This window comes from Cynoglossus semilaevis, chromosome 18 (assembly GCF_000523025.1).
Source record: "Cynoglossus semilaevis isolate Cse_v1.0 chromosome 18, Cse_v1.0, whole genome shotgun sequence".
Classification (NCBI taxonomy): domain Eukaryota; kingdom Metazoa; phylum Chordata; class Actinopteri; order Pleuronectiformes; family Cynoglossidae; genus Cynoglossus; species Cynoglossus semilaevis.
In genome coordinates this window covers 11,558,470-11,580,212 of record NC_024324.1, presented here as the reverse complement: position 1 = coordinate 11,580,212, position 21,743 = coordinate 11,558,470, and the positions used below count along the sequence as shown (strand labels likewise).

The 21,743-nt window shown below is 39.0% G+C and overlaps 2 protein-coding genes and 1 long non-coding RNA gene across 7 annotated transcripts in view; 1 reads left to right on the top strand and 2 right to left on the bottom strand.

The window, feature by feature from the left end:
• LOC103394467 (death-associated protein kinase 2) overlaps positions 1-5,696 on the top strand; it is a 10,017-nt gene extending 4,321 nt beyond the window's left edge. For all 4 annotated transcript variants that reach the window (XM_025065217.1, XM_008331790.3, XM_008331792.3 and 1 more), the window contains 7 exons: positions 168-216; positions 479-505; positions 1,199-1,351; positions 2,409-2,454; positions 2,576-2,665; positions 2,867-2,944; positions 3,765-5,696. In XM_025065217.1, the coding sequence (XP_024920985.1) occupies positions 168-216; positions 479-505; positions 1,199-1,351; positions 2,409-2,454; positions 2,576-2,665; positions 2,867-2,944; positions 3,765-3,845 (524 nt within the window). In that variant the 3' untranslated portion in view covers positions 3,846-5,696. The remainder of the gene's footprint in view (positions 1-167; positions 217-478; positions 506-1,198; positions 1,352-2,408; positions 2,455-2,575; positions 2,666-2,866; positions 2,945-3,764) is intronic.
• Positions 5,697-6,772: 1,076 nt separating this feature from the next.
• Positions 6,773-16,390, bottom strand: tpm3 (tropomyosin 3). Of its 2 annotated transcripts, XM_008331788.3 has the most exons (9): positions 16,034-16,390; positions 14,623-14,748; positions 12,819-12,952; positions 10,903-11,020; positions 10,273-10,343; positions 10,082-10,157; positions 8,548-8,610; positions 8,193-8,262; positions 7,943-8,025 (listed from the first exon to the last, which is right to left on the bottom strand). In XM_008331788.3, the coding sequence occupies exons 1-9, from the start codon at positions 16,145-16,147 to the stop codon at positions 7,943-7,945; spliced, it is 855 nt and encodes a 284-aa protein (XP_008330010.1). In that variant the 5' UTR covers positions 16,148-16,390. The 2 variants fall into 2 exon arrangements, with proteins under 2 accessions (XP_008330008.1, XP_008330010.1); XM_008331786.3 differs by lacking the exons at positions 10,903-11,020; positions 12,819-12,952; positions 14,623-14,748; positions 16,034-16,390 and adding exons at positions 6,773-7,097; positions 10,479-10,630 and having other exon boundaries at positions 7,947-8,025.
• Positions 16,391-20,655: 4,265 nt separating this feature from the next.
• On the bottom strand, positions 20,656-21,653 carry LOC112488520 (uncharacterized). Its single transcript, XR_003052657.1, has 2 exons — positions 21,482-21,653; positions 20,656-21,177 (listed from the first exon to the last, which is right to left on the bottom strand). It is a non-coding gene; the product is annotated as an uncharacterized LOC112488520 (long non-coding RNA).
• Positions 21,654-21,743: the final 90 nt, after the last annotated feature.

Sequence of the window (21,743 nt, the reverse complement as noted above, 5' to 3'; positions counted from 1 at the left end):
AAAATGAGTTTGACACCTTTGTAACTAGAGCATATGTCAAACATAAGGCACGCGGGCCAAATGTGGCCTGTAATTTGCTATGGCCCCGTGGGAGCTTAAAAATGTTCGCCTTATAACATTCATCATTCATTCATATCATCATTTGTCCTTCTGTCCTTGCCTCACAGCCCCCGAGGTGATCAACTCTGAACCTTTGACCACAGCGGCCGACATGTGGTAAGCATTGAATAACCACTGACTTTTCCTTCTTTTTACACTCTATATTGTGTAATTTGGCAGCCCAGCCGAAAGACAGTTCACCGCCTCCGCGCGAGAAAGAGATCATTCCTCTTTCACTAACTAACGTGTCGGCGCATGCAATTGGGTCGAGCATCACTTGTTTTGTAACAACAACGTAGCGTAATTAGCAAAGCGTCATAATTTAAATGTTACATTTTTTTTTATTATTACATGTTTTCTGTTTCCTTTTCCCCCTCAGGAGCATCGGCGTTATCACTTATATACTGTGAGTAGTAAATGTTTGTGCAAGACACTGCTTTGTTCTGTCAATTATTACCATCAGCCCTAACTGCAAACCACGGTTGTTTAAGTACTGTAGCCCTAATTCAATGATAGTGTCCAATAACCTAATCCAGTAGGTTTTGTCTGACTAAACAAGGAGTACAAGGAGAAAAGGTAGAACGTGCTGACACTAAACAGAAAGACAGAGAATCAGACTGGCACACGTCTTGCTGTAAAGCACTAACCCACAAGTGTGACCACATGTTAAGTTTCATGCGAACAGGGAAACAGAGGTGCACTGTTGCACCGGCTTCACTGCTGTGTTGATTGTTAAGTTGGTGTTAAAATAACATGTCACCGCCCAGCGTGTGTTTGTGGAGACGACTTCAACTTCAGGTCAGACCAGGTTCACTGAGGTGAAGGTAAAGAAACACTGGACGCATTCTACAAGCCACTGTCAAAATGCTTAGTATGGAGTGAAATCCACCAGCTCTCTGAAGCTAAAGTTTGAGTTCGGCTTGAGACTAAGGTTTTACTTTTTCCCTAGCATTTCATCATTTTGATTAGTCACTAGGGAATTGATCCAAATCCTGGATCTGTTGAGTCTGTTGACGAGAAAGTACGCCAGGGAAATCTTTGTCTGTATGTCTTACGAGAAAATGAGTGTGAAATCTACTGTGCCTTCTGTCCTCCTCAGAATAAGTGGTTTGTCGCCATTCCAGGGTGACAACGATGATGAGACTCTGTTGAACGTCCTGGCCACCAAATATGAATTTTATGATCAGTATTTCAGCAACACCAGCTCCATGGCAAAAGGTTTCATCGACAGACTTTTGGTCAAAGATTCCAAGTATGTGGAATAGGTACAGTATCTCACTTCAAAAAAAGTGTGAATTAGGAACGCGTAGAAATCACAGCAGGTTTCCATATTGCACTGTGGCCGAAAACTCTAGTGTGGCTGTAGATCAGTGATCGAAAGGAAGCGTCTGTTTAATGGCCAGTATATACTGTGCAATTTTGGGCTGTAGAAACGAGATATCTCTACGAACTGTGAGACGCGTTCAAGGAACGGTCGTTGTTAGCATCTTGCGACCGAAGGGAACCCAAGATAAAATTCTAGACGTCTGTCTAATAATCAGCCAATAGAAATGCAGCAAGAAATTACGATTACGATGCATAACCTGCAATTCAGTAAATGCTCATCGAACAAGCTGTGCACGTCATGGCAAAGTTTATTAGATCCACGTTGCGTAGTGTGTCGTGCGTAGGTCAAATGATCTGCTATTGAAAGAACGGATCAGGTTAGCGTGCTATAAAACTATTTGCATTCTTTTGAATGAGCTTGAAGATCTTCAAAAATTCTGTGCACAGGGGTCAAACAGTTGAGCGTAGCCTCACTAAATTATTGAACTACAGTAAATCATGAACAGTGTTCTCATCATAAAATACTAAAAGAGTTTGTTGTTGAGCCACATTTTATTTTAAGACCACGGGAATGCTTTAATGTCAGGAGCTAGGGACGGCCTAACGTTCTGGAGAGTTTTGTGTGTTTTCCAGTCTTCTGCATGATTTACTGTCTATGTGCTGTGCCGTACAAAGACAGAGAGAGACGGAGAGAAGAGATTTTTTTTTTATCGGTGTACGTAGAAGTAGCATCAGTTTAAAAATCACAGGATGATAAATACCGGATTTTCCGGAGTATAATTCGCCCCGGACTATAAGTCGCTGCGGAGTATAAGTCTCACCAGCCAAAACAGAAAATAAAAACTGCAGCTTACATGAGTAGCAGATACTGGTACACATGCCTAGAGTGCCCCCTAGTGGCTAGCTGTGTAAAAATAACGAACATTTCTATAATAACAATTCCTGGCAAACGCTTAACAGGATTGTTGTTCTGTCTGTTGCAGTGAAAGGATGACAGCTGAAGACTGTCTGCATCATCCCTGGATTAAGGTAACAACACATCCTCTTGTTGTTTTCGAGTTGTTGTGAAAGCCACTTCCTGTTTGATGTGCGTAACATCCTACGGTCAAGGGTTTTTACAACAGGCGCACGTGTCCGTGTCTGTTTTCAGCCCATCACACGTAAACAGATGGCCAGACGGAATCGATCTTCGATCAATATGAAGAGCTTCAAGAGGTTCAACGCCAGAAGGAAGTGGAAGGTAGGTGTGAACGTAGACAACGGGGAGGAATGAGGAAATGAGGGAACGGAATTATGACAAGTGCTTCTTGAATGAAACACGTTGCACAACTGGGAGACATTGTGTCATTTCCCGTACAGGGCCTGGCCCCACCTTAGACAGATCTACTCGAAACCTTATCGTGCCTAAAATACTCTTGTCTCTCCTTCATTGTCCGCCTAGATGTCCTATAACATGGTGCGAATGTGTAACCGCCTGTTCCAGGCGTGCAAAGGCAGATCCGATTCCGATTCACTACAGGTGAGACCAATTTACTCAGTTCAGATCCTAAAGAGAAGAGTTGTTTGTCTGTCTCCACTGTTCCTAGTTTAACTAAACTAATAAAAAACATAGTATATATGTCCGATAATATCGGCCAAATTATATTATCGGCCCAATATTAGCATAATTATGTAATATTTTTTTCGTCCGATAATAAAAAACCTGATAACGCAATACCTGAGTTTCGCCAGATGATGGCGTATATGAAAGTGAAATTGAATTACTGTCACTGATGGGCCACCACTGAGATGGCGTATATGAAAGTGAAATTGAATCACTGTCACTGATGGGCCACCACTGCCCCACTATATCGGTTGATATTGAAATCGGAAATTAGGTGATTAGACAATATCGGGATATTGTAAATCGGCAAAATGTAAATGTCCGACATTCGTAGTTTTAATTTAAAAACCTTAGCTAGGTACCTTAGGTTTACACTGTACCTTTAAGTGCCGGCAGTCTTTGTTGTATTTTTCCAGGTTAACATACGTCCAAGTCTATGTTCTTGTATTGAATGGCTGAATAAACTAACAGTTGTTGTCTGGTCACATTCCTCTACTCTAACATAATCACACAATGGGTGATTGAAAGGAGCAAGTCAGGTCATGTCTATTTGTGTATAGAAGGGTAGATGTGAACTACAACCTCAACTACTACTACTACTACTACTTCCTTCCTGAAGGGAACTCCCAATGAATCTATCTATCTAGCTAGCTAGCTAGCTATCTAGCTATTCAATTTCATTAAAGTGTGCATCACGTTTCCATTCATGTCCACTTCTCTGATCCTTTTTCTCCAGAGACAGTGTGAAAGTGATGTCGAGGACACGGAGACAAAGCCAGCCTCTCTCTTGCGGCGAAGGCTAAGCAGCAGTTCATAGAGCGGCGTGAGGTGAGAGACTGGTCAGGACTCCTTTACACGTTCAGAAGGTTCAAGTGGACAGACTGGGATGATGCCCAAAGGGGATTATCGGTAAATTTTTGTGTTGGTCAACTTATAAATTTGAAAGATTTTTAAAACCTTTTAATGCTGTGTGAAGTGATCAACCTGATGCTAGGTCAGAGGTTCCCAAAATGGGGGGTGGGGAAGGGTCAAGTGCCAATGCAGGGGGGGCGTGGAGGGAAAGAAGAAATGAGACGTACCGCAGCATATTGTCCAATGTTGTAAATGTAAACCAAGAGACAAAAAAAAGGCGGTGTAAAAATAATATCTGATAATAATATCAGATTACACACAAAAGCTCGCTTCTGCCAACTGACAAAAGTTAATTTTATGCTATCATTGCTAACAAGTTAGCAAGTTTAAATTTGTGAACTTAACGATTCTGAAAACAAAATATTTGTGTGGAGTCCTCCTGGGGCGGGTGAAAATGTTCTCATGAACCAAAGGGAGACCCAGCAGAGAACATTTGGGAACCACTACACTAGGTTTGTTTCTTTTGTTTAAATATAAACACTGCCAGGACTCGGTGTCGGCAGTGAGGCTCATCTGATGAGTATTTTTTTTTTTGCAGGGGAAAAAAAAAAACTTTAGAAAATAAACCTATGGGATGTGTGGACCTTGTTACTGAGACTATTTTATAACAATTTGCACAGAAACAACAATAACTTTATTTCTTGAGAAGGCCAGGAGAGAATATCTGACGTCCAAGTCTTCCATTTGTATGACATTATTGTTTGTGTTCAACATCTGCCAAATACAAACACTTGTAATAGGTTATATTACATTTAGTGTATGCATGTAACGTGTGTCAGTTTAACTGTTAGTCAAACTTTATGCAAAATAATTTCTTTTTTTAAAATAGGAAACCTGTGTCCTACTTTTTAATTTTCACAATTGTGTCTCTTAAGTGTGAATATTGTCTTCAAATATTGTAACGATGAGTGACTTTGATACTGTAATCCAAGGGTCCCCAATTCCTGGGCCGCGGACCGGCGCCGGTCCGTGGGTCAATTGTTTCCGGGCCGCACAGAAAGAATGCATAACTTACATTATTTCCGTTTAATTTATTAACAAAAAAAGTCAACAAACAAACAAACTTCTTCAGAGGGGTTTTTAAGGGAGCCAATGAGGAGATAGAAGAAGAGAATATGTCTTCAAAGAAAATATAATACTGTTAAATTTGTACTTTTAGATTCATCACGATTAATTGCTTATGATTACTCATAATTAGTCTAGGTAAATTGTGATTCCTAAATATGACAAAAACCTTTTGTGCTAATCCAAATTGTGGAATTATTCATATGAAGACAATTATATATTATTATAAATTATACAATTGTACCTCAAATCCGACCAAAAATATTTAATAACTAAGTACTTTATTTTCTTAGTGTTGGCGGATTTTAGTCATTGCGGTACATCTTGCCGTTGACTTTCAGAACGTGCTGAGAGTTGCTTTCGAAAGTTCGGTGAATGTCGTCCGTCAGCTAGTCAGTCGTAAACTTATTTACCACTCTACGTTTGATGAGGCTAGTCTGATGTGTCTGACCAGAAGTTGGGTTGGTTTTGGTGTATGGGGGCGGGGGCCCACTTGAAAATCTTGCTTAGGGCTCTCATTTGGCTAGGTGCGGCCCCTGGTGTGCGTTATTCTGCCCGTGTATACAAATGCGTCATAAATGTACACAAATGATTGATCTTGAATTATTGATGTTTGCACAAAAACGCTGACCTCTAGTGTCTAACAGATGCTGCATTTGTACACCGGCTGTACTTGATAACGTTAAAAAAACAAAAAAAAAAACGGATTTAATTTTGTACCCGCTTGTACTGCAGAAACGAGCTCAGACACGGAGTACTTCGTATAAATCCGACACACGTCTTCCCCCATTGTACTGCATTGTGCAATACAGCCTCATTGAGCAGTATTTTAAATGGCAGCAATCTGTGTTATGCAAGATTCATTACCCAAAGTACTTCCCTGCTCTTTTCATTCTGGAAACACTGAGGGTTAATGCGAGAGCTTTAAGGGTCAGAGGTCACGTACATTCAGCAGTTGACCCTGCCTTGCAACGACAGAGCTCTTCTGGAATATACTTTTCATGCTACATACATCGGAGTAGACCATGTTTATTAAGACAGACTTAAAAGTACTTGTGTTACTGCTGCCGTACAAGGACCAAACTTACTGATTCGTTACAATAGTAATATTCAAAACATAGTTACTATAAGTAAATGGTACTTAGTTTACAAGGTATGATTCCATAGCACCTTATCTGACCTGATGACCGCTCGACACATTTGCACTTGAAGGATGTGCCATTGACCTAAATGTTTACAACACTGTTGAAAATCAACAGTACTACCTCCTGAGCATGTACACAGACAAGCCCTCTATAATCGTCCAAATGATGGAACAGTATGCTAAATGTTTCATTTTGGGTTAAAACGTAGACCTTAAGATGAATTTTTAAAAGACACACACATAGAAATGATGACCAAATATTTTTTTGGACCTGTGTACCTAAGTAATTATTTATCTGTACTTGTGCGGTTGTTGAGCTTAGATATTGCTTTAAAAAGCCATATATATACACGATATTGCTTTAAAAAGCCATATATATATACACACACTTTTTTCCCCCGGACTATAAGTCGCACCAGTGCCATCTAGTGGTACATTTAAATTTTCAGTGGTACAGGAGTAGCAGATACTGGTACAAAAGCCTAGAGTGCCCTCTAGCGGCTGCCAGTGTAAAAAAAAATAACGAACATGTCGCATTATATATTTTAATATATAAGTCGCAAACCCAGCCAAAGGATGACTTATAGTCCAGAAAATATGGTAATCTGAAATCTGTTATCTTGTCGTCAAATGTTAGCCGTCGGTTTGTACAGGTAAGAGAAATGAGTCACAGACACAGCCGTAGACGATCCTCCTCGTTTTAACTGGTAAAGAGCTGCGATGAGAACCGTACATGAGATGTAGGTGAAAGTAAGAGTAAGCAAGGTAAACAGTAAAGGCCTGAACACAATAACAACAGCGGAGCACAATTACACATATTCAAACACAGTTGAGGAATGAGGAAATGAAGACGAGAAAAGGAAGGTGGAGATGAGGGATGCTCAGCAGACAAAGTGTGGGCTCCTGCGGCCGCTCCCTGACGGGACAGTGAAGCGCCAGGACATTTAACTGAAAACACAAGAATGCAAAAATGAATGATTAGGAAGGCACGATTTTGCATTTATGTGTTAAGAAAGGGAAACCAAAAAGGCACAAAATAACAACACTCAAAAGCAGTTAACCAGGTAAACAAATGAACAATAGGCGTCGTGTTTTTAATCACTTTTTATTGCTTATACCAGGCTTCGAGTTCCTATAATTTGACACGGGATCCAGGTCGGGAGCAGATAGATGGTGTGAACTAAGATAAATGACATGTTAAAGTCATGCATAAAGGCTAAAATGCTAAATTGCTTTTAGCATTCTACACCAGCTAATGGGGAAACGCAGGCATCGCAGGCCGTAGTTTGCCCATACCTGGTATTTTTACTACTACTACTGGTATTTTTTATATATTGACGCTAAATGCTAATTATGACACGTAAAGGTCATGCATAAAGGACAAAATGCTAAAATGCTTTTAAGCCTTTTCCACGCCATCTACTGGGGAAATTCAGGCATCGCAGGCCGTAGTTTGCCCATACCTGGCTTATACCCTTGTATGACAGCCTACTGGTATTTTTATATATTGACGCTAAATGCTAATTATGACACGTAAAGGTCATGCATAAAGGACAAAATGCTAAAATGCTTTTAAGCCTTTTCTACGCCATCTACTGGGGGAATTCAGGCATCGCAGGCCGAAAATGCAGAAGTATAATAATTTCATGTTTCACTGTAAGTTGTAGGACCATTTTAAAGCTCTGTAAAAGTAAACCCAATCAGATTTCTGGGCAGTGATGGTGAAATTAAAATAAAAAATTAAATGGTTTTGGAAATTAAAAAAAAAAGAAGTTGTTTTTTTTTTCTATTACTTACATAGATGTCATGTCATTGAGGGCATGGTCCAGTTCCTCACTGATGGCTTTGTACTTCAGTTTCTGTGCATACAGCTCATCTGTACCAAAGAAGGACAGGTGCAGAGAAAAAGAGGAAATGCTCATTTAAACGCTCGCAGAGTGACGGTGGTTATGTTCGAGCGTATGTACAGTACGTGTTAAACCTCACTTGATTTGTTACACAGTCATTCACTGGTTCACAACAACAAACAAACGAATCCTCTACCTTCAAGATCGTCGATCGTCTTCTCCAGCTTGGCAACAGATCTCTCAGCAAACTCAGCTCTGGTCTCAGCCTGGCAGAAAAATCCAAAACGTTACGAAAAGACAGAATTATTGTAGGTTTAGTTGAAGTTTCTTTTTTTTAGAAAAGAAACTGTGTGACAAGAAAAACGGGGTACTGAAAGAGGAAGTGGGCCTATTTTGGAAATGTTACATCTAACTTTTTTTTAAGGTGGACAATTTTAAGGATGTAAAAAGTACTTGAATGACTTTTCTTTAATTTTTGGTTTTCATCAGTGCGCTAAATAATAAAAATGTTAAAACAGATAACACTTGTCTTCTCCACATTCACGTCTCACCTCCTTGAGCTTGTCAGTCAGGATCTTGATCTCTTCCTCATACTTGTCCTCCTTCTGAGAGTACTGTAATTAAACACACCACGGTTTAAACATGCACTTATATAAAACCAATTTGACAGGTGAGTCTCAAACATCATCATCATAATACCGCACTCTGTACTCATCTACCGCACAAAATCTTTTTGAGAATACCGCTTATTGAAACACGTAGCATTGATGCTAAAATAATTTTAAAAAAAACATTTTATTTTAGAGATAATTTTACAAGGCTGAAAAAAGATTAATTTATGTTAAATTGTGTTGCTTGTACCAAGTTTGTTTGTAATAAATACATAGTCTTAAATATGTTTAGACTCTGTTCGTACAATGGAGGATTTGTGTAATCAAGACCTGCCCTGTATTTGTCTTCTATAATTTTTAATTATGACTTTATACATAAATGACCTATTAATTTAATTAATTAAATGTAATTCTGGTTACTGAATCTAAATATAGTTCTGTATTTTTATTTTGTTTTTAATGTATAGAAATGTTGCTTAGTTATATTGTGGTGTTTAGTTCTGTTTCCGGCTAGCTGAATGTTACACTGCCATCTAGTGCCATTGTTAAAATACTACTTTAAGTTGCATTGTTTTTTTTTTTTCTTTGTCTCAGCGTCACCTTAATTAAGTTTAGTTTAAGCGATTCAACGGTTTTACGTCTTCTTCGTCCGCTTTGAGGCAATTTGTGGCTGCTGTATTCATTTTTCATGACATATACCATTACGCTCGACGTCATTTTTGGTTGTTTTACTTCATTTTTGTTATTATGAAATAGTTTTTGATAATGGGTTGATAATGAGAGTTTCGTCACCCATTTTCCTTGCTATAATAAGAGACGTTTTACCAAGTTTGAAGTTTGTACTTTCAATGAAGTGTTGGAAAGTGGAACAAGACCGGTACGTAAAATACTTTTTATTATTTACGTTAATAAACAAGGAACCCAGCTACCATTAGCCTCTGGTATTTAATATCACGTAAATATCACCTTAATTATTATTTAGAAGGAACTGTAACCAGGTGACGCAGGTTAATGTTGCTCGGCAGTCTCCGCGGTTGCTCGGTAATCTCCGTTAGTGCTCGGCAATATCCGTGGTTGCTCCGACCCCGAAGTACCCACGGAATTGGCGCCAATGGCAGTAACTATGACTAAACCGTGTCCGGAGGGGCAGGGGTGTCAACAATAACCTTTTTACATTGATTTGACACAAGTGGAATGTTAAAATTGTGTAAACAAAATAAAATGTTGTTGCGTTGCGTTGTTACACTTTAGTAATAGTATTTAGTATAGCTTTTCTTCTTCCTGTTTTTGGTTAATGCTTCACACAGCCACACAAGTACCTTTTTAACGATTTCATTTTTGTAATATTAGTATAGTATTATCAATGTATTATAACATAAATTATAGAAATGTTAAAATTGTGTAAACAAAATAAAACGTCGCGTTGTTACACTTTAGTAATAGATAGTATGTATTTAATGATAAAAGCTCCTACCTTTTCAGCCTGGGCCTCAAGAGACTTCAGGTTGTTAGTGACGTTCTTCAGTTCCTCCTCCAGCTCAGCACATTTACTTGATGTGGTTTAATGAAGACGTAGAGAATTATTTCAATATTATAAAATTACAGAAATACAATTTTTTTTCTAAAGATAATGTTGAGCCATCTGTGAACGATGTAACTACTTACGCCTCAGCGAGCTCTGCCCTCTCCTCTGTGCGCTCCAACTCTCCTTCTACAATCACCAGTTTACGGGCCACCTGCAGTCCAACACACAATATATAAACAGATTCTATTTTTTTTCAATGACACACATTATTATTATTATTTATTATCAATGCGGCTATGATATACCTATATGAATCTCACATGATGCTGCAAATCGGAAAACCCACCTCCTCGTACTTGCGGTCAGCCTCTTCTGCGATGTGTTTAGCTTCCTTCAGCTGAATCTCCTGCAGCTCCATCTTCTCCTCATCCTTCAGGGCTCTGTTTTCAATCACCTTCATGCCCCTTCACGCACAGACACACCACAGTAGGCATAGAACACAGGAGTACACAGTTTTTAAACAAACCTGTGAGCGACTCATAGTAACTAGCTCATAATAGCAAGCGCTGATGGGCTAATTATCGTTACGAAATATTGCTATATATTGTTTGTTTTTTTTGTTTGTTTTTGTTGTACTAACTATTTATTGTCACAAGTATTTTTTCAATGACACACATTATTATTATTGTTATTAAAATTAGATTTATCATCAATGCGGCTATGATATACCTATATGAATCTCACATGATGCTGCAAATTGGAAAACCCACCTCCTCGTACTTGCGGTCAGCCTCTTCTGCGATGTGTTTAGCTTCCTTCAGCTGAATCTCCTGCAGCTCCATCTTCTCCTCATCCTTCAGGGCTCTGTTTTCAATCACCTTCATGCCCCTTCACGCACAGACACACCACAGTAGGCATAGAACACAGGAGTACACAGTTTTTAAACAAACCTGTGAGCGACTCATAGTAACTAGCTCGTGATAACAAGCGCTGATGGGCTAATTATCACATGATGCTGCAAATTGGAATTGTTTGTTTTTTTTGTTTGTTTTTGTTGTACTAACTATTTATTGTCACAAGTATCACACTTCTTTACGTAAATATTATTCTTGATTATTATCCTCTGGCTTCATACTGCTGGATTGTGAATCGTAAGACATGGCAACAAATTGCACGTGCGCGTTGCACGTGCAATTACACGTCTGCGCGTCAATATTTTATATGCAACCGGATCTTGGACTTCCTCACAGAAGTCAGCAGCAGCAGTAATGTGAATCCAAGCTCAGGTGTCCCTCAGGGTCATGTGCCGGGACCTGTGATGTTTACACATCTCAGCCATGAATGTGCCACTGAGATCTGATCCAACGTTAACATCATCTGTTGGCAACCAAGCCGATATTATACACAAATAAAACTGACTTGACTTGACTTGACTTGTCATACCAGGGGCTTCCAAATCAAACTTGACTTGACTTGACTTGGCTGGTCGTACCAGGGGCTTCCAAATCTGTGTGTGAGCATTAACAAGAAAACAAATAGAAGACACGTATCCTCCAGAACCTTCTGTCAGATGACCTTCATACATACTGAGGCGCGCACTTCATTCGCTGTTCTTAGATCTAACGCTGCTGTTCGTTGCCATTAACAATAATCGCGCTCTCCTCTCAGGCCGACTCTTCTTTTAGACTTGGCACGGCATTAGAACCACCCTGTGTGACACTAACAGGTGGCAGGAGCCCTGGTGGCAGCGGGTCTGAATTGCAAAGCAAGTTGCTTTTGTCGAGTTGTTTGTTCTTCGCTGGGAGATTGTCCTACTGATGGACCTTCAGTTCTTTCTGTTGTTATTTTGTAAACGAGTTATTCAACAAATTATCAAATGCAATATTATCAAATAAACCAGGTCTTTGGTTTGGGAGCTACTATTCAAATCACCAGGCTAAAGTGTATTGCCCCCTAGTGTTAAATTGCTACTTCACACCTTTTTAAGTCTTCACCTTTTTAACATTGAAGATGACTGTGTGTGGGCTAGTAGGTCAAAGGTCAAACAGGTTTGAAATTTTCCGCCACTCGATCACTTCTGATGTACATTTCCGCCATACCAGGGGTGTCAAACATATGGCCCACGGGGCAAAACGTGCCCATTGGGAGGTTCACTCTGGCCCACTTGATGCCCGCGGGGCAAAACGTGCCCACTGGGAAGTTCAATTTGGCCCACTTGATTAATTTAGTCTTGGACATAAATAATTATGGGTGAGAAAAGACCACACCGCTTGTTGTCAGGTCTCTGAGGGCCTAGCTCAGTGATGTCAAAAATACGGCCTGCAGGCCAAATCTGGCCCACTATGAAGTTCAATCTGGCCCACTTGATGAATTTTGAAAGTGAAAAAATTGCGCAAACACGTTATTTTGGTGATGTTTTGTCAAATTATACTTCTTTAAATGTGATTATTTTTTAATATACTTGTACTTATTTGCATGAAAACATCATCTTATTGTTATTTATAGTTAATTATGTTATGAATGTAGCGGTCCGACCCACTTGATATCAAAACAGGCTGTATGTGGCCCCTGAACCAAAATTAATTTGATACCCCTGCTCTGTACACATGTTTTTATTTTGTATAATATAGTTTTTCTAATACATTTTATTATGCTAAGATAATGATAGAGTAGATGGAAACCACACCTCTCGCTCTCATCCGCAGCCTTCTCGGCCTCTTCCAGCTTCTGCAGGGCTGTGGCCAGTCTCTCCTGGGCTCGGTCCAGCTCCTCCTCTACCAGCTGGATACGTCTGTTCAAGGAAGCGACTTCAGCTTCAGCCTGGATTGGAAAACACAGAACTGCTGAGTTGCTGGCACCAGCATTTTTCATACAATACCCTGATCCTCATTAAAATTAATTTAAAAAAAAAAAAATTCGCTGCTCTGCTGCCATCTAGTGACTGGAGGCTTGTTTATCATTCCATTCCAATACATTTAGCAGACGCTTTTATCCAAAGCAACTTACAATTTGATACAAAAATACATAAATAATAATAAGTAGTATTAGTGTATAGAGATTTAATACGTTTTATTCCAGCATGAATAAAGACACAAAGATACTGAAAGTCCCATCTTAGGCCCCATGTGACATCTCAACGTGCCCCCGCCCCTCAGGGGGGGGGCGTGCCCCACTATTTAAGAAACACTGTGTTAGGTTGGGTCTAAGTTGAACCAGAATCCCCAAGTCTAAGTTACAGATGAGATGATTGAGTCAAGTCCAAGTCAGTTTAAAGACAATTCAGTGTTTAGAGCGGGGAGTCAAACATGCGGCCCGTGGGGGACACTTCAAGACTGTAATGTTTTTTTTAAAATTTTGAAAGTGAAACACTTCAAGACTGTGATGTTTTTTTTTTAAATGATATTTCATCAAATATGAATTAATATTGTCTAATACACCTGTATTTATTTGCATGAAAGCAAAGGGTCAAAACATGGACTTATTGTTATTTATAAGTAATTATATTATGATTAGACTGGTCTTATCAGGACTTATCAGGCTGAACCACAATGTGTTTGACACCCCTGGTTTAGAGTTTTCCAACTAACCGAACCTTACATCAAGTCAGATTTGTTAACGCCACGGTTTAATGTCGATAGCGCTTCCAGACGCTTGTCTCTGTGTACTGTACTGCTATATTCATCAGGACATCCTCTTTGGGCGACACAATGTCCAGTATGGACAGCTGTCCTCTGTAAATGCTGTAATTAATTCTGCGGCAGTGACTCAGCTAGCTCAGGATTAACTCAGCTGTGTTGCGGGATAAAAAGGGCTTCGGCATTTTTTTTCCTTTTTGTCGTATGGTGACTGGTCTACACCGTAGTTTACCATAGTGGTTAAAACTGTTGTACAAATCTTTTTTTTTATCCTCCAAATTGTATTCACCGCATCTTTTCTTTTAGTCGAATGAAAATCAAAGCAGTAACCCTCCCTAAAAAAGGATGGTCGATCTCAAAGGAATGAATGATGTACCTGAAATGGACTCTGACCATTGTTAAGCTCACAGTCAAGGTTGGGCGGCAGGCATCATAGCCAAAAAAAGGGCCCTGAATCCCCTCGACAGCTGAAGGGGGAGGAGGGGGGCGGGGGGGTACAATGCAGGGCATGATGGGAATGGAATGCAAGGGAGATGCGGTGAGTCGAGCCAGGGTTGGTTTACACTGGCATTATCAAAGCCTTAAACAGAGCAGCAGTTTGAGCCTCGCGCCGTGCTGCGCTATTACAATAGTAGTAGCGAGCGATATGTGCATCAACGGTCGTATGGGAGCTGTAATAAAATGACGAAATGAAAGCGTTTTCCTCGCGCTGTACCTGAGTATCTCGTGAAGGTGTGGTGCGGTGTGATCGTTATGGTATAAGATAAGAAGCCAGGCTTAAAGAACAGGATGTTACCAACCCTCGGGTTTAGCAAGAACGTGGTGTAAATTTCGGGTTTTCCAACGTCCACTTACGTCAGCAGCCTTCTTGTCCGCCACCTCCAGCTTCTCCTGAGCATCCTTCAGGGCCTCCGAGTATTTGTCCAGCTCGTCCTCTGTCCCCTTGAGCTTCTTTTGCATTTGCAGGAGTTCGTCTTCATGCTGTTGGAATGGAAGATCGGAGGATCGTTTTTTGAAATTTTGAAACAGGGATTTAGATAGATTTTGTTTTGAATTGAATGCAGGAACTGTAGCGCAAAAATCCGACCGTGTTGATATTTGCAACTTTACTCAAAATGGGATTTAAGATTTATTCTTAAACACTATAAAGCCCACTATATGGAGATTTAATATAAATATAACTGCATTTAACTTGACCCGTCTTTCTCATTTTTAGCCTATACGTACAGTACTGCATATACTGTGTATTTAATTATTGTTTTGAGTGAATTCCCATAGAAATCTTCAAAAAAAATGTTGAATTTGTATAGAGAATTTATATTATAGAAATTCATTGAAAAAACATATTTATGTTATAGATATTAATTGTACTTAATAGTATAATTTATCAATTATACTATTGAAGTATCAGTATCAACCAAGTATTTCAATATATTTTTATTATTATTATTGTTATTATTTTTATTACACATAGACATCGTCGTAAATACAGTGTAAAAAAAAATCTGGTTTTGGCTATAAAAAAGTTTTTTTGAAAAGGTCATCCCTTTTCCCCCTGTTTACATAAGTAAAAAGGTCTTTTTTTTCCCCATTTCCTGTATTGACCTACGCTGCCCATAAACATCTAACTCTTAACAGCAGCTGCATCTGCATCTCATACAACAACATAAATATTCATTATATATCTTTTTTTTTTAAAAAGCCATTTGTTATATATATCATTTTATTTACAGAATCTACATTCCAAATCACATCTACAAGTGACTGAGTTCCCCGGGCCTGAAACCTGGCATTTGAATTGTTCACAGTCTGAATAGATGTGTTATCACAGTGGGTATCAGTTGAGCTCGGCAAATGTCAGGTGGATAGAGTTATAGTGGGCATTAACGTGTCGTCTGTATAAGGACGGACACATGTCAGATGTACTCTATTTATATCCCGGTGACAATTTAAATATATTGTTCAAATTCTATTAACGCATTAGCGGTATATTATTAACACGCAGAGTCACTGAAAAAAAATGTCGTCTCAAAATACGACTAGTCATAAATGTAGTCCTTTTGATGCATAGTTAAAAAAAATTATAGTGATAAAACATTTGAATTTCATTCATTTTTATAGAAATGTATTCATTTGAAAATTTAACTACAGTTCCTGAAATATCCACAAGGGGGAAAAAAAACAAACGATATTGACAAAGACAAACATCAGTCCGTCCTCATGCAGTATAACAATGGGATTGTGGGACAGACAGTCCATGACCCACCTGCTTGCTTCTGTCCTCAGCTGCCTTCTTGTCCGCCTCTGCCTGTTCAGCCTGGTCTAACGCGTTCTCCTTGTCCAACTTCAGCATGAGCATCTTCTTCTTGATGGCCTCCATTTTGGCTGTGTTTTTTTTTTTCTCTCGCAGAAACAAAAGACAAGAAGACAAGAGAGTGCAAGGACAAACGGCCTGAGAGCCCGGTGAACTGGCAGAGACTCCAAACTCTGACAAAGACACAGGGCGAGCATTTATACTCCAGACGAGGAGACACTCCCATCGCTTTAAACCCCTGAATCCCCCTGTGCTCTCCACGGTGACACCAGTGGACCGACACTTTAACAGCACATGTATGAATGTAGATACTTTATTATTATCATTATTTTTAGACAAACCTTTGCTAACTTTTATTTGTTTTGTTTTGTTGTAAGTGGATCTTTAAATGATTTTTTTTTAGCCAAGTTTGATTTACGATATGTTCAGGGTTATCTAGATCTAGGTCAAACTCGAGGTCCGCGGGCCAAATGCGGCCCACAAAATAGTTTTGTGTGGTCCGCGGGAGCTTAAAAAGAGCTTATAATAAAGTCCATGTTGTGTTTATTATTACATTACATTATGGGTTAGTTACAGCTATACCAGGCGTGGGCAAACTATGGCCCGGGGGCTGAATGTGGCCCACTTGAATTTTTAATACGGCCCGCCGAACTTGTTCAAATTATGTTATTAATTTACGTTTACAAAACATGAATGCATTCACCCTGCTCCCCCCTGGGTTAATCATTACGTTTACAAAACATGAATGCATTCAGCAGACGCTTTTATCTAAACAAGCGACAAGAAGAAGGTTAACAACCCAGCATGTGGTTCCTCTGGGAATCATCTAGTTACCGGTTCTGGTGCCCATGTTTCCCCAATAGATGGCGTCGGAAAGGCTAAAAAGCATTTTAGCCTTACATTTTTACATGTAATAAATCTTCACACAAACGCGCCATCTATCTGCTCCTAACCCGGTCCACCTGTCCATTGTAGGACACAATGTGGCCCACAAGTCCAAGAGATTGCCCACACCTGATCTGTCAACAGTTACAGTTACCGGCCCTTTAAGAGGAACTGTATGTGAACTATATGTGGATGGAAAATGTATTAACTAGTTGGTAAAAAAATGTTGTCTACCTAAAGATTGAGTGTATTTTTTTTCGGACCCAAAAGGGGGGGGGGTGGGTGATTTTTGATTGTTGGCGCAGAGAGGGCGGAGCCATGAAGACGAACAACCTCTTTGATAGACTTGAAGGATGAAGAATCTGAGGCATACAAGCAGCGAATCATCTGCATACAATGACACTCCTTCCTACCTCCGTGCCGTGACTGTACCATATATATTATAGTATTCTCTCAATGATTTAGTTTCGCTTTGTATCGTTAATATAACAATTACACGACATTGTCTGAGGTCAGTCTGTTTCCCTGCTCCCCCCTGTGTTAATCACGTGTCACCTGCTGCTCTGTGTGTGTGTGTGTGTGTGTGTACCTCTCTCCCTCACTCTGTCTCTGTCTGGTCGATGTCCGACGTCGCTGAGTGGTTCTGGTACGGGTTCTTCCTCACGCTCCTGAGTTCCTGCCTTCCTGCTCGTTCCTGCCGGGCCCTGATATCCAGTAAGTTGGAAGTGTTTTAATATGGACTGTTTAAATCAGGGGTGTCAAACTCATTTTGGTTCACGGGCAGCATACAGCCTAATTAGATGTCTAGTGGGTCCCTTTGTTTTCATGCAAATAAGTGTATAAATAAGTGTATTTGCTATTTATTGTTATTATTATTATCAAATGAAAAGCTTGTTGAGTGAGGAGAGGAATTTCTTTAACACTCACACAAAACCTCTTACTAGGCATTCGATGAAATATATCTTTATTATTATTATTTATTCAGATCTAACTAAATAGTAATATTTTTGCAAACAATTTCCTGAACATGAAGTGTTTGTGTATTTTCCAAAATCATCAAGCGGGCCGGATTGAACACCCTAGTGGGCCGGTTTTGGTCCGCGGGCCGTATGTTTGACACCGCTGAGCTAGGACCTCAGAGACTGCGTTTTTTTTTTTTTTTTAGCTCTGACTCGACAACACGAGAGGTGTGTAACTTTTTCACCCATAATTATTAATAAGATGAACACGCCGTGTCGAGACTGTGTCCTAGCAATACAGTGCGCTAGTATGAGATGAAGCACAATGCAAAACTGCCTTTGCATGGGAATGGGAATGCCTCTGCTGTAACCTTATTCCATCACCTGGCCTCCAGTGCCTATAACTGGATTTCTCCTGGGCATCAGTGCGACATAGAGCCAGAGGGGCGATGGTGACAGTTATTTTCCCCTCTACGCAACAGTTGGGTTATTAATAAACATCATTTGGCTGACATTGTCTACGAGGATTAGAATAAGAGTCTGTGTCCACCGCCATGGACACAAATACATGTAGACATCACCACATAGAGAAAAGAGAAGTGAAAGACTGAGAGCATTAACTTGGCTTTGGTAATATTGTTTTTTTGTTTTTGTTTTTTTTTAAAGGAAGCCCAGAGAATGACTCACTGATTATATATCTGGATATATTGAAGTTATTATTGAATATTATATTATTGAATAATACTGCTAACATTACTAATAAGGGCCTGGGAGAGTGTGGAATACATAGGGCAAAATTAGCCTTAGCTAAACTCCTTAGCTAAACAGGTACAATTTGGCCTCAAGCTAGTTTAAAGTTAGCCAAGTACTGACACCAGAAGAGAGAAAACACTATTCAAAATACTAGAAAAATACCAGACGAGTTGCTGTGTCTATGACACTGAATATGAAATTAATATTAAACAAATTTAAAAGCTGTTGAGCTGTAGCGTGGCAAGCTATTAGCAATTAGCAACAAGTTAGCTTGTTGACAAGACCAGCAGCTGTACCTACCTTCCAGCTTCCTGAGTTAAAAAAATAAACTTGGTTTACCTGGTCAATAAAGGGTAAACATCTGGTAACTACATAAATAAAACTGTAAAATTATAGAAAAATATAGGATTAAAAAGAAAAGGTATTTGGACCTATGGCTGATAACTGTCTATGATGACTAACCATGGGATATTTGTAGACAGAATATTAGCTTTATATGTGGCAGTTGTTTGGAATACTGCATGTATTAATGAAATACTGTTTTTTTTTGTGGCATCATTGAGTGACTACATTATAGCGTTTGTTTAATATCTGGCCTCAAATAGAATGTATAGATTTTTTTTCCTGTTATTGGTACCCAGAACTGCCTCCAGTGCCCCTAGTGTTCTACTTATCCAACACAAAAATGTTATATTCACATGCACACCAAGTGTAACACAAGTGTTTATTTTGAAAAACATACAAGTATGCAAAAACAGATGTCATAAAACATACTGTTAGTAACGTCTCAATCTGTTGTCTTTATTTTATTCTTTACAAAATCTCCATTTCAATATGACACCCATAGAATTTTACAGCTCAGAAATACGACAGTATCAGAAAGGTACACGTAGCATCGGAGGCTAAATACTGTAGACATCCCAGTTCTTTAATTGCCTTTGGCAAATTAGATACAAATGAAAGTGTTCAAACATCTTCCAAGCACATTTCACCGAACAAAATTTAGAGAAGGTTTGATAAGGATAGATAGATAGATAGATAGATAGATAGATAGATATGGCTCTTTCACACGTTATCACTTAAAACAAAAAGCAAAAACATGATACAGTTTTATTTAATTTTCCATTATTATTAAATCCTTTTGAAATGTGTTATTGACAGAAAAAACAGAAAAAAATATTATATATTTTAAATAATATATACTTTAAACCAAAGCAAGCCTACATGCTTCTCTATATGCATACAACGTATTATTAGCACACACACGGCATATAGGTATAGCTCTTTACGATGCCGACATGCTAAACTTCCTGTCACATCAAATACCTCTGTACACAAGCAAGTCGTGTTAGCCCAGCTCGTTTTGTGCCTTTGTGCGAGGTCGAATGAAAAAAAAAAAAAAGTGATGTGATTGGCCCCCTTTAAAATGTAGACATGCTGCGTAGCTGTAGTGTTTTTCTCCGGTTTTTTTTTGTGCTGGGTTTTCACTTTCCCCCCTAGCCTGCAGTACAACGGCTGCATCCATGTCTTACATACATACATTCTAGGTTCCAAACAGACAGCAGTAAATAATATAGAGCACGTGCTGGATATGTCACGAATACATTGCAAGGCCACAGAAAGTCTGTCACATTTACATCTAAGTTCAATTAAGATTGTCCAATGACCAAACAACCTAGTTGTGAAACTGAATGTAGACTGTTTCTAGAATGTTCCGCAGCCGTTATGTGTGTCCTTTACAGTATTTCGCATCGGTTCCCTAATGTTCTCCTGTAAGTGCTTCAACTAAGAAGCCTAAAATGCTAAAAGTTGTTTCTACGCCATCTATTGGGGAACTAAAGACATTGCAGGAAAAAGGCAGAAGTACAGTATAATGATAATATAAATTAATAACATTTTCGGCGGGACGGATTATTTATTTAACTTCTTTGAATATGATTATTTGCCACCTAGCCTGCAGTACAACTACTAGTAGTACTTTTACTATAAAATGATTATTATTCAGTCTTTATTAAATAGTATTACAAATACAAACCCCAACGATCAGACAAAATATTATTCCATACATCTGTTAAATTAAATCATATATATTTAAATGCTATTCATCTTCCAGCTGTTAAGGATATAGGCCAAAGCGTCATTTGTGCAAATAAGATAAAAGTGCACTTTGATTTGCACAAGGTAAAATAAGCACAGCACACTAAACACATGTTACAAGGAAATTAAACGTCAGTCAACGTTACCGTTAATAAGATATTATGGTTACGTGCTATAAATGTTATCGAGATCCATTCGTTTCATTCGAGGAGCCCTTTATAATAAAGCGGTATCGTGATATAAAAACTATTCTAAGCTCGTTAGGATTTCAACGAAAAACAAATCACTTACGCAAGCTATCTGCTCGAAGGCTGCTAAATAAATACGAAGACTTGCAGAGAAGACATTGTAGATTCAGATGTAGGGCGAAGAATTAAACATCCTCCAGGATATCTTGAAGATCTGACAAAAACAAGCAAGTCACAAATATTTATGTTAGCTTTAAATAATAATATCAAAATTGTATCTTGACTTTGATTAAATTCCACTTCTAAAAATTAAATTAATCAAACGACGCCAGCTATCGTTGCATAGCAAAGACATTGCCCATAGATAGCTGCAATTGGCTCCAGCACCCCCTGGTGGCTGGATTTAGTGCCCACAAGTGACATCTCCTGGAATCACGAATATCCAAAGCTGAAATTGTGTTAAAATAATAGCAATAAATGAATGTCACTTATGGAATAATCGTGCTTAAAGTTTCAACCTTTGGAGCTTTTGGATGCTGTCCCATCATCATCATCGTCATCGTCGTCATCGTCGTCTGATGTCATGTCTACTTCTATATCACTGCTGTCCTGCAGGCAATCTGATGAGTGGTTAGGGTCTCGTCTGTTCTTTCTGTTGTCAGCAGAATTCCTGACATCACCGTGTGGATGCTGAGACGAAACCAAAGAAGCCGAACAGCGTAACAATACAACAATAACAAATAATAATAAATTAATTTTCCAAAAGACATACAAAAATAT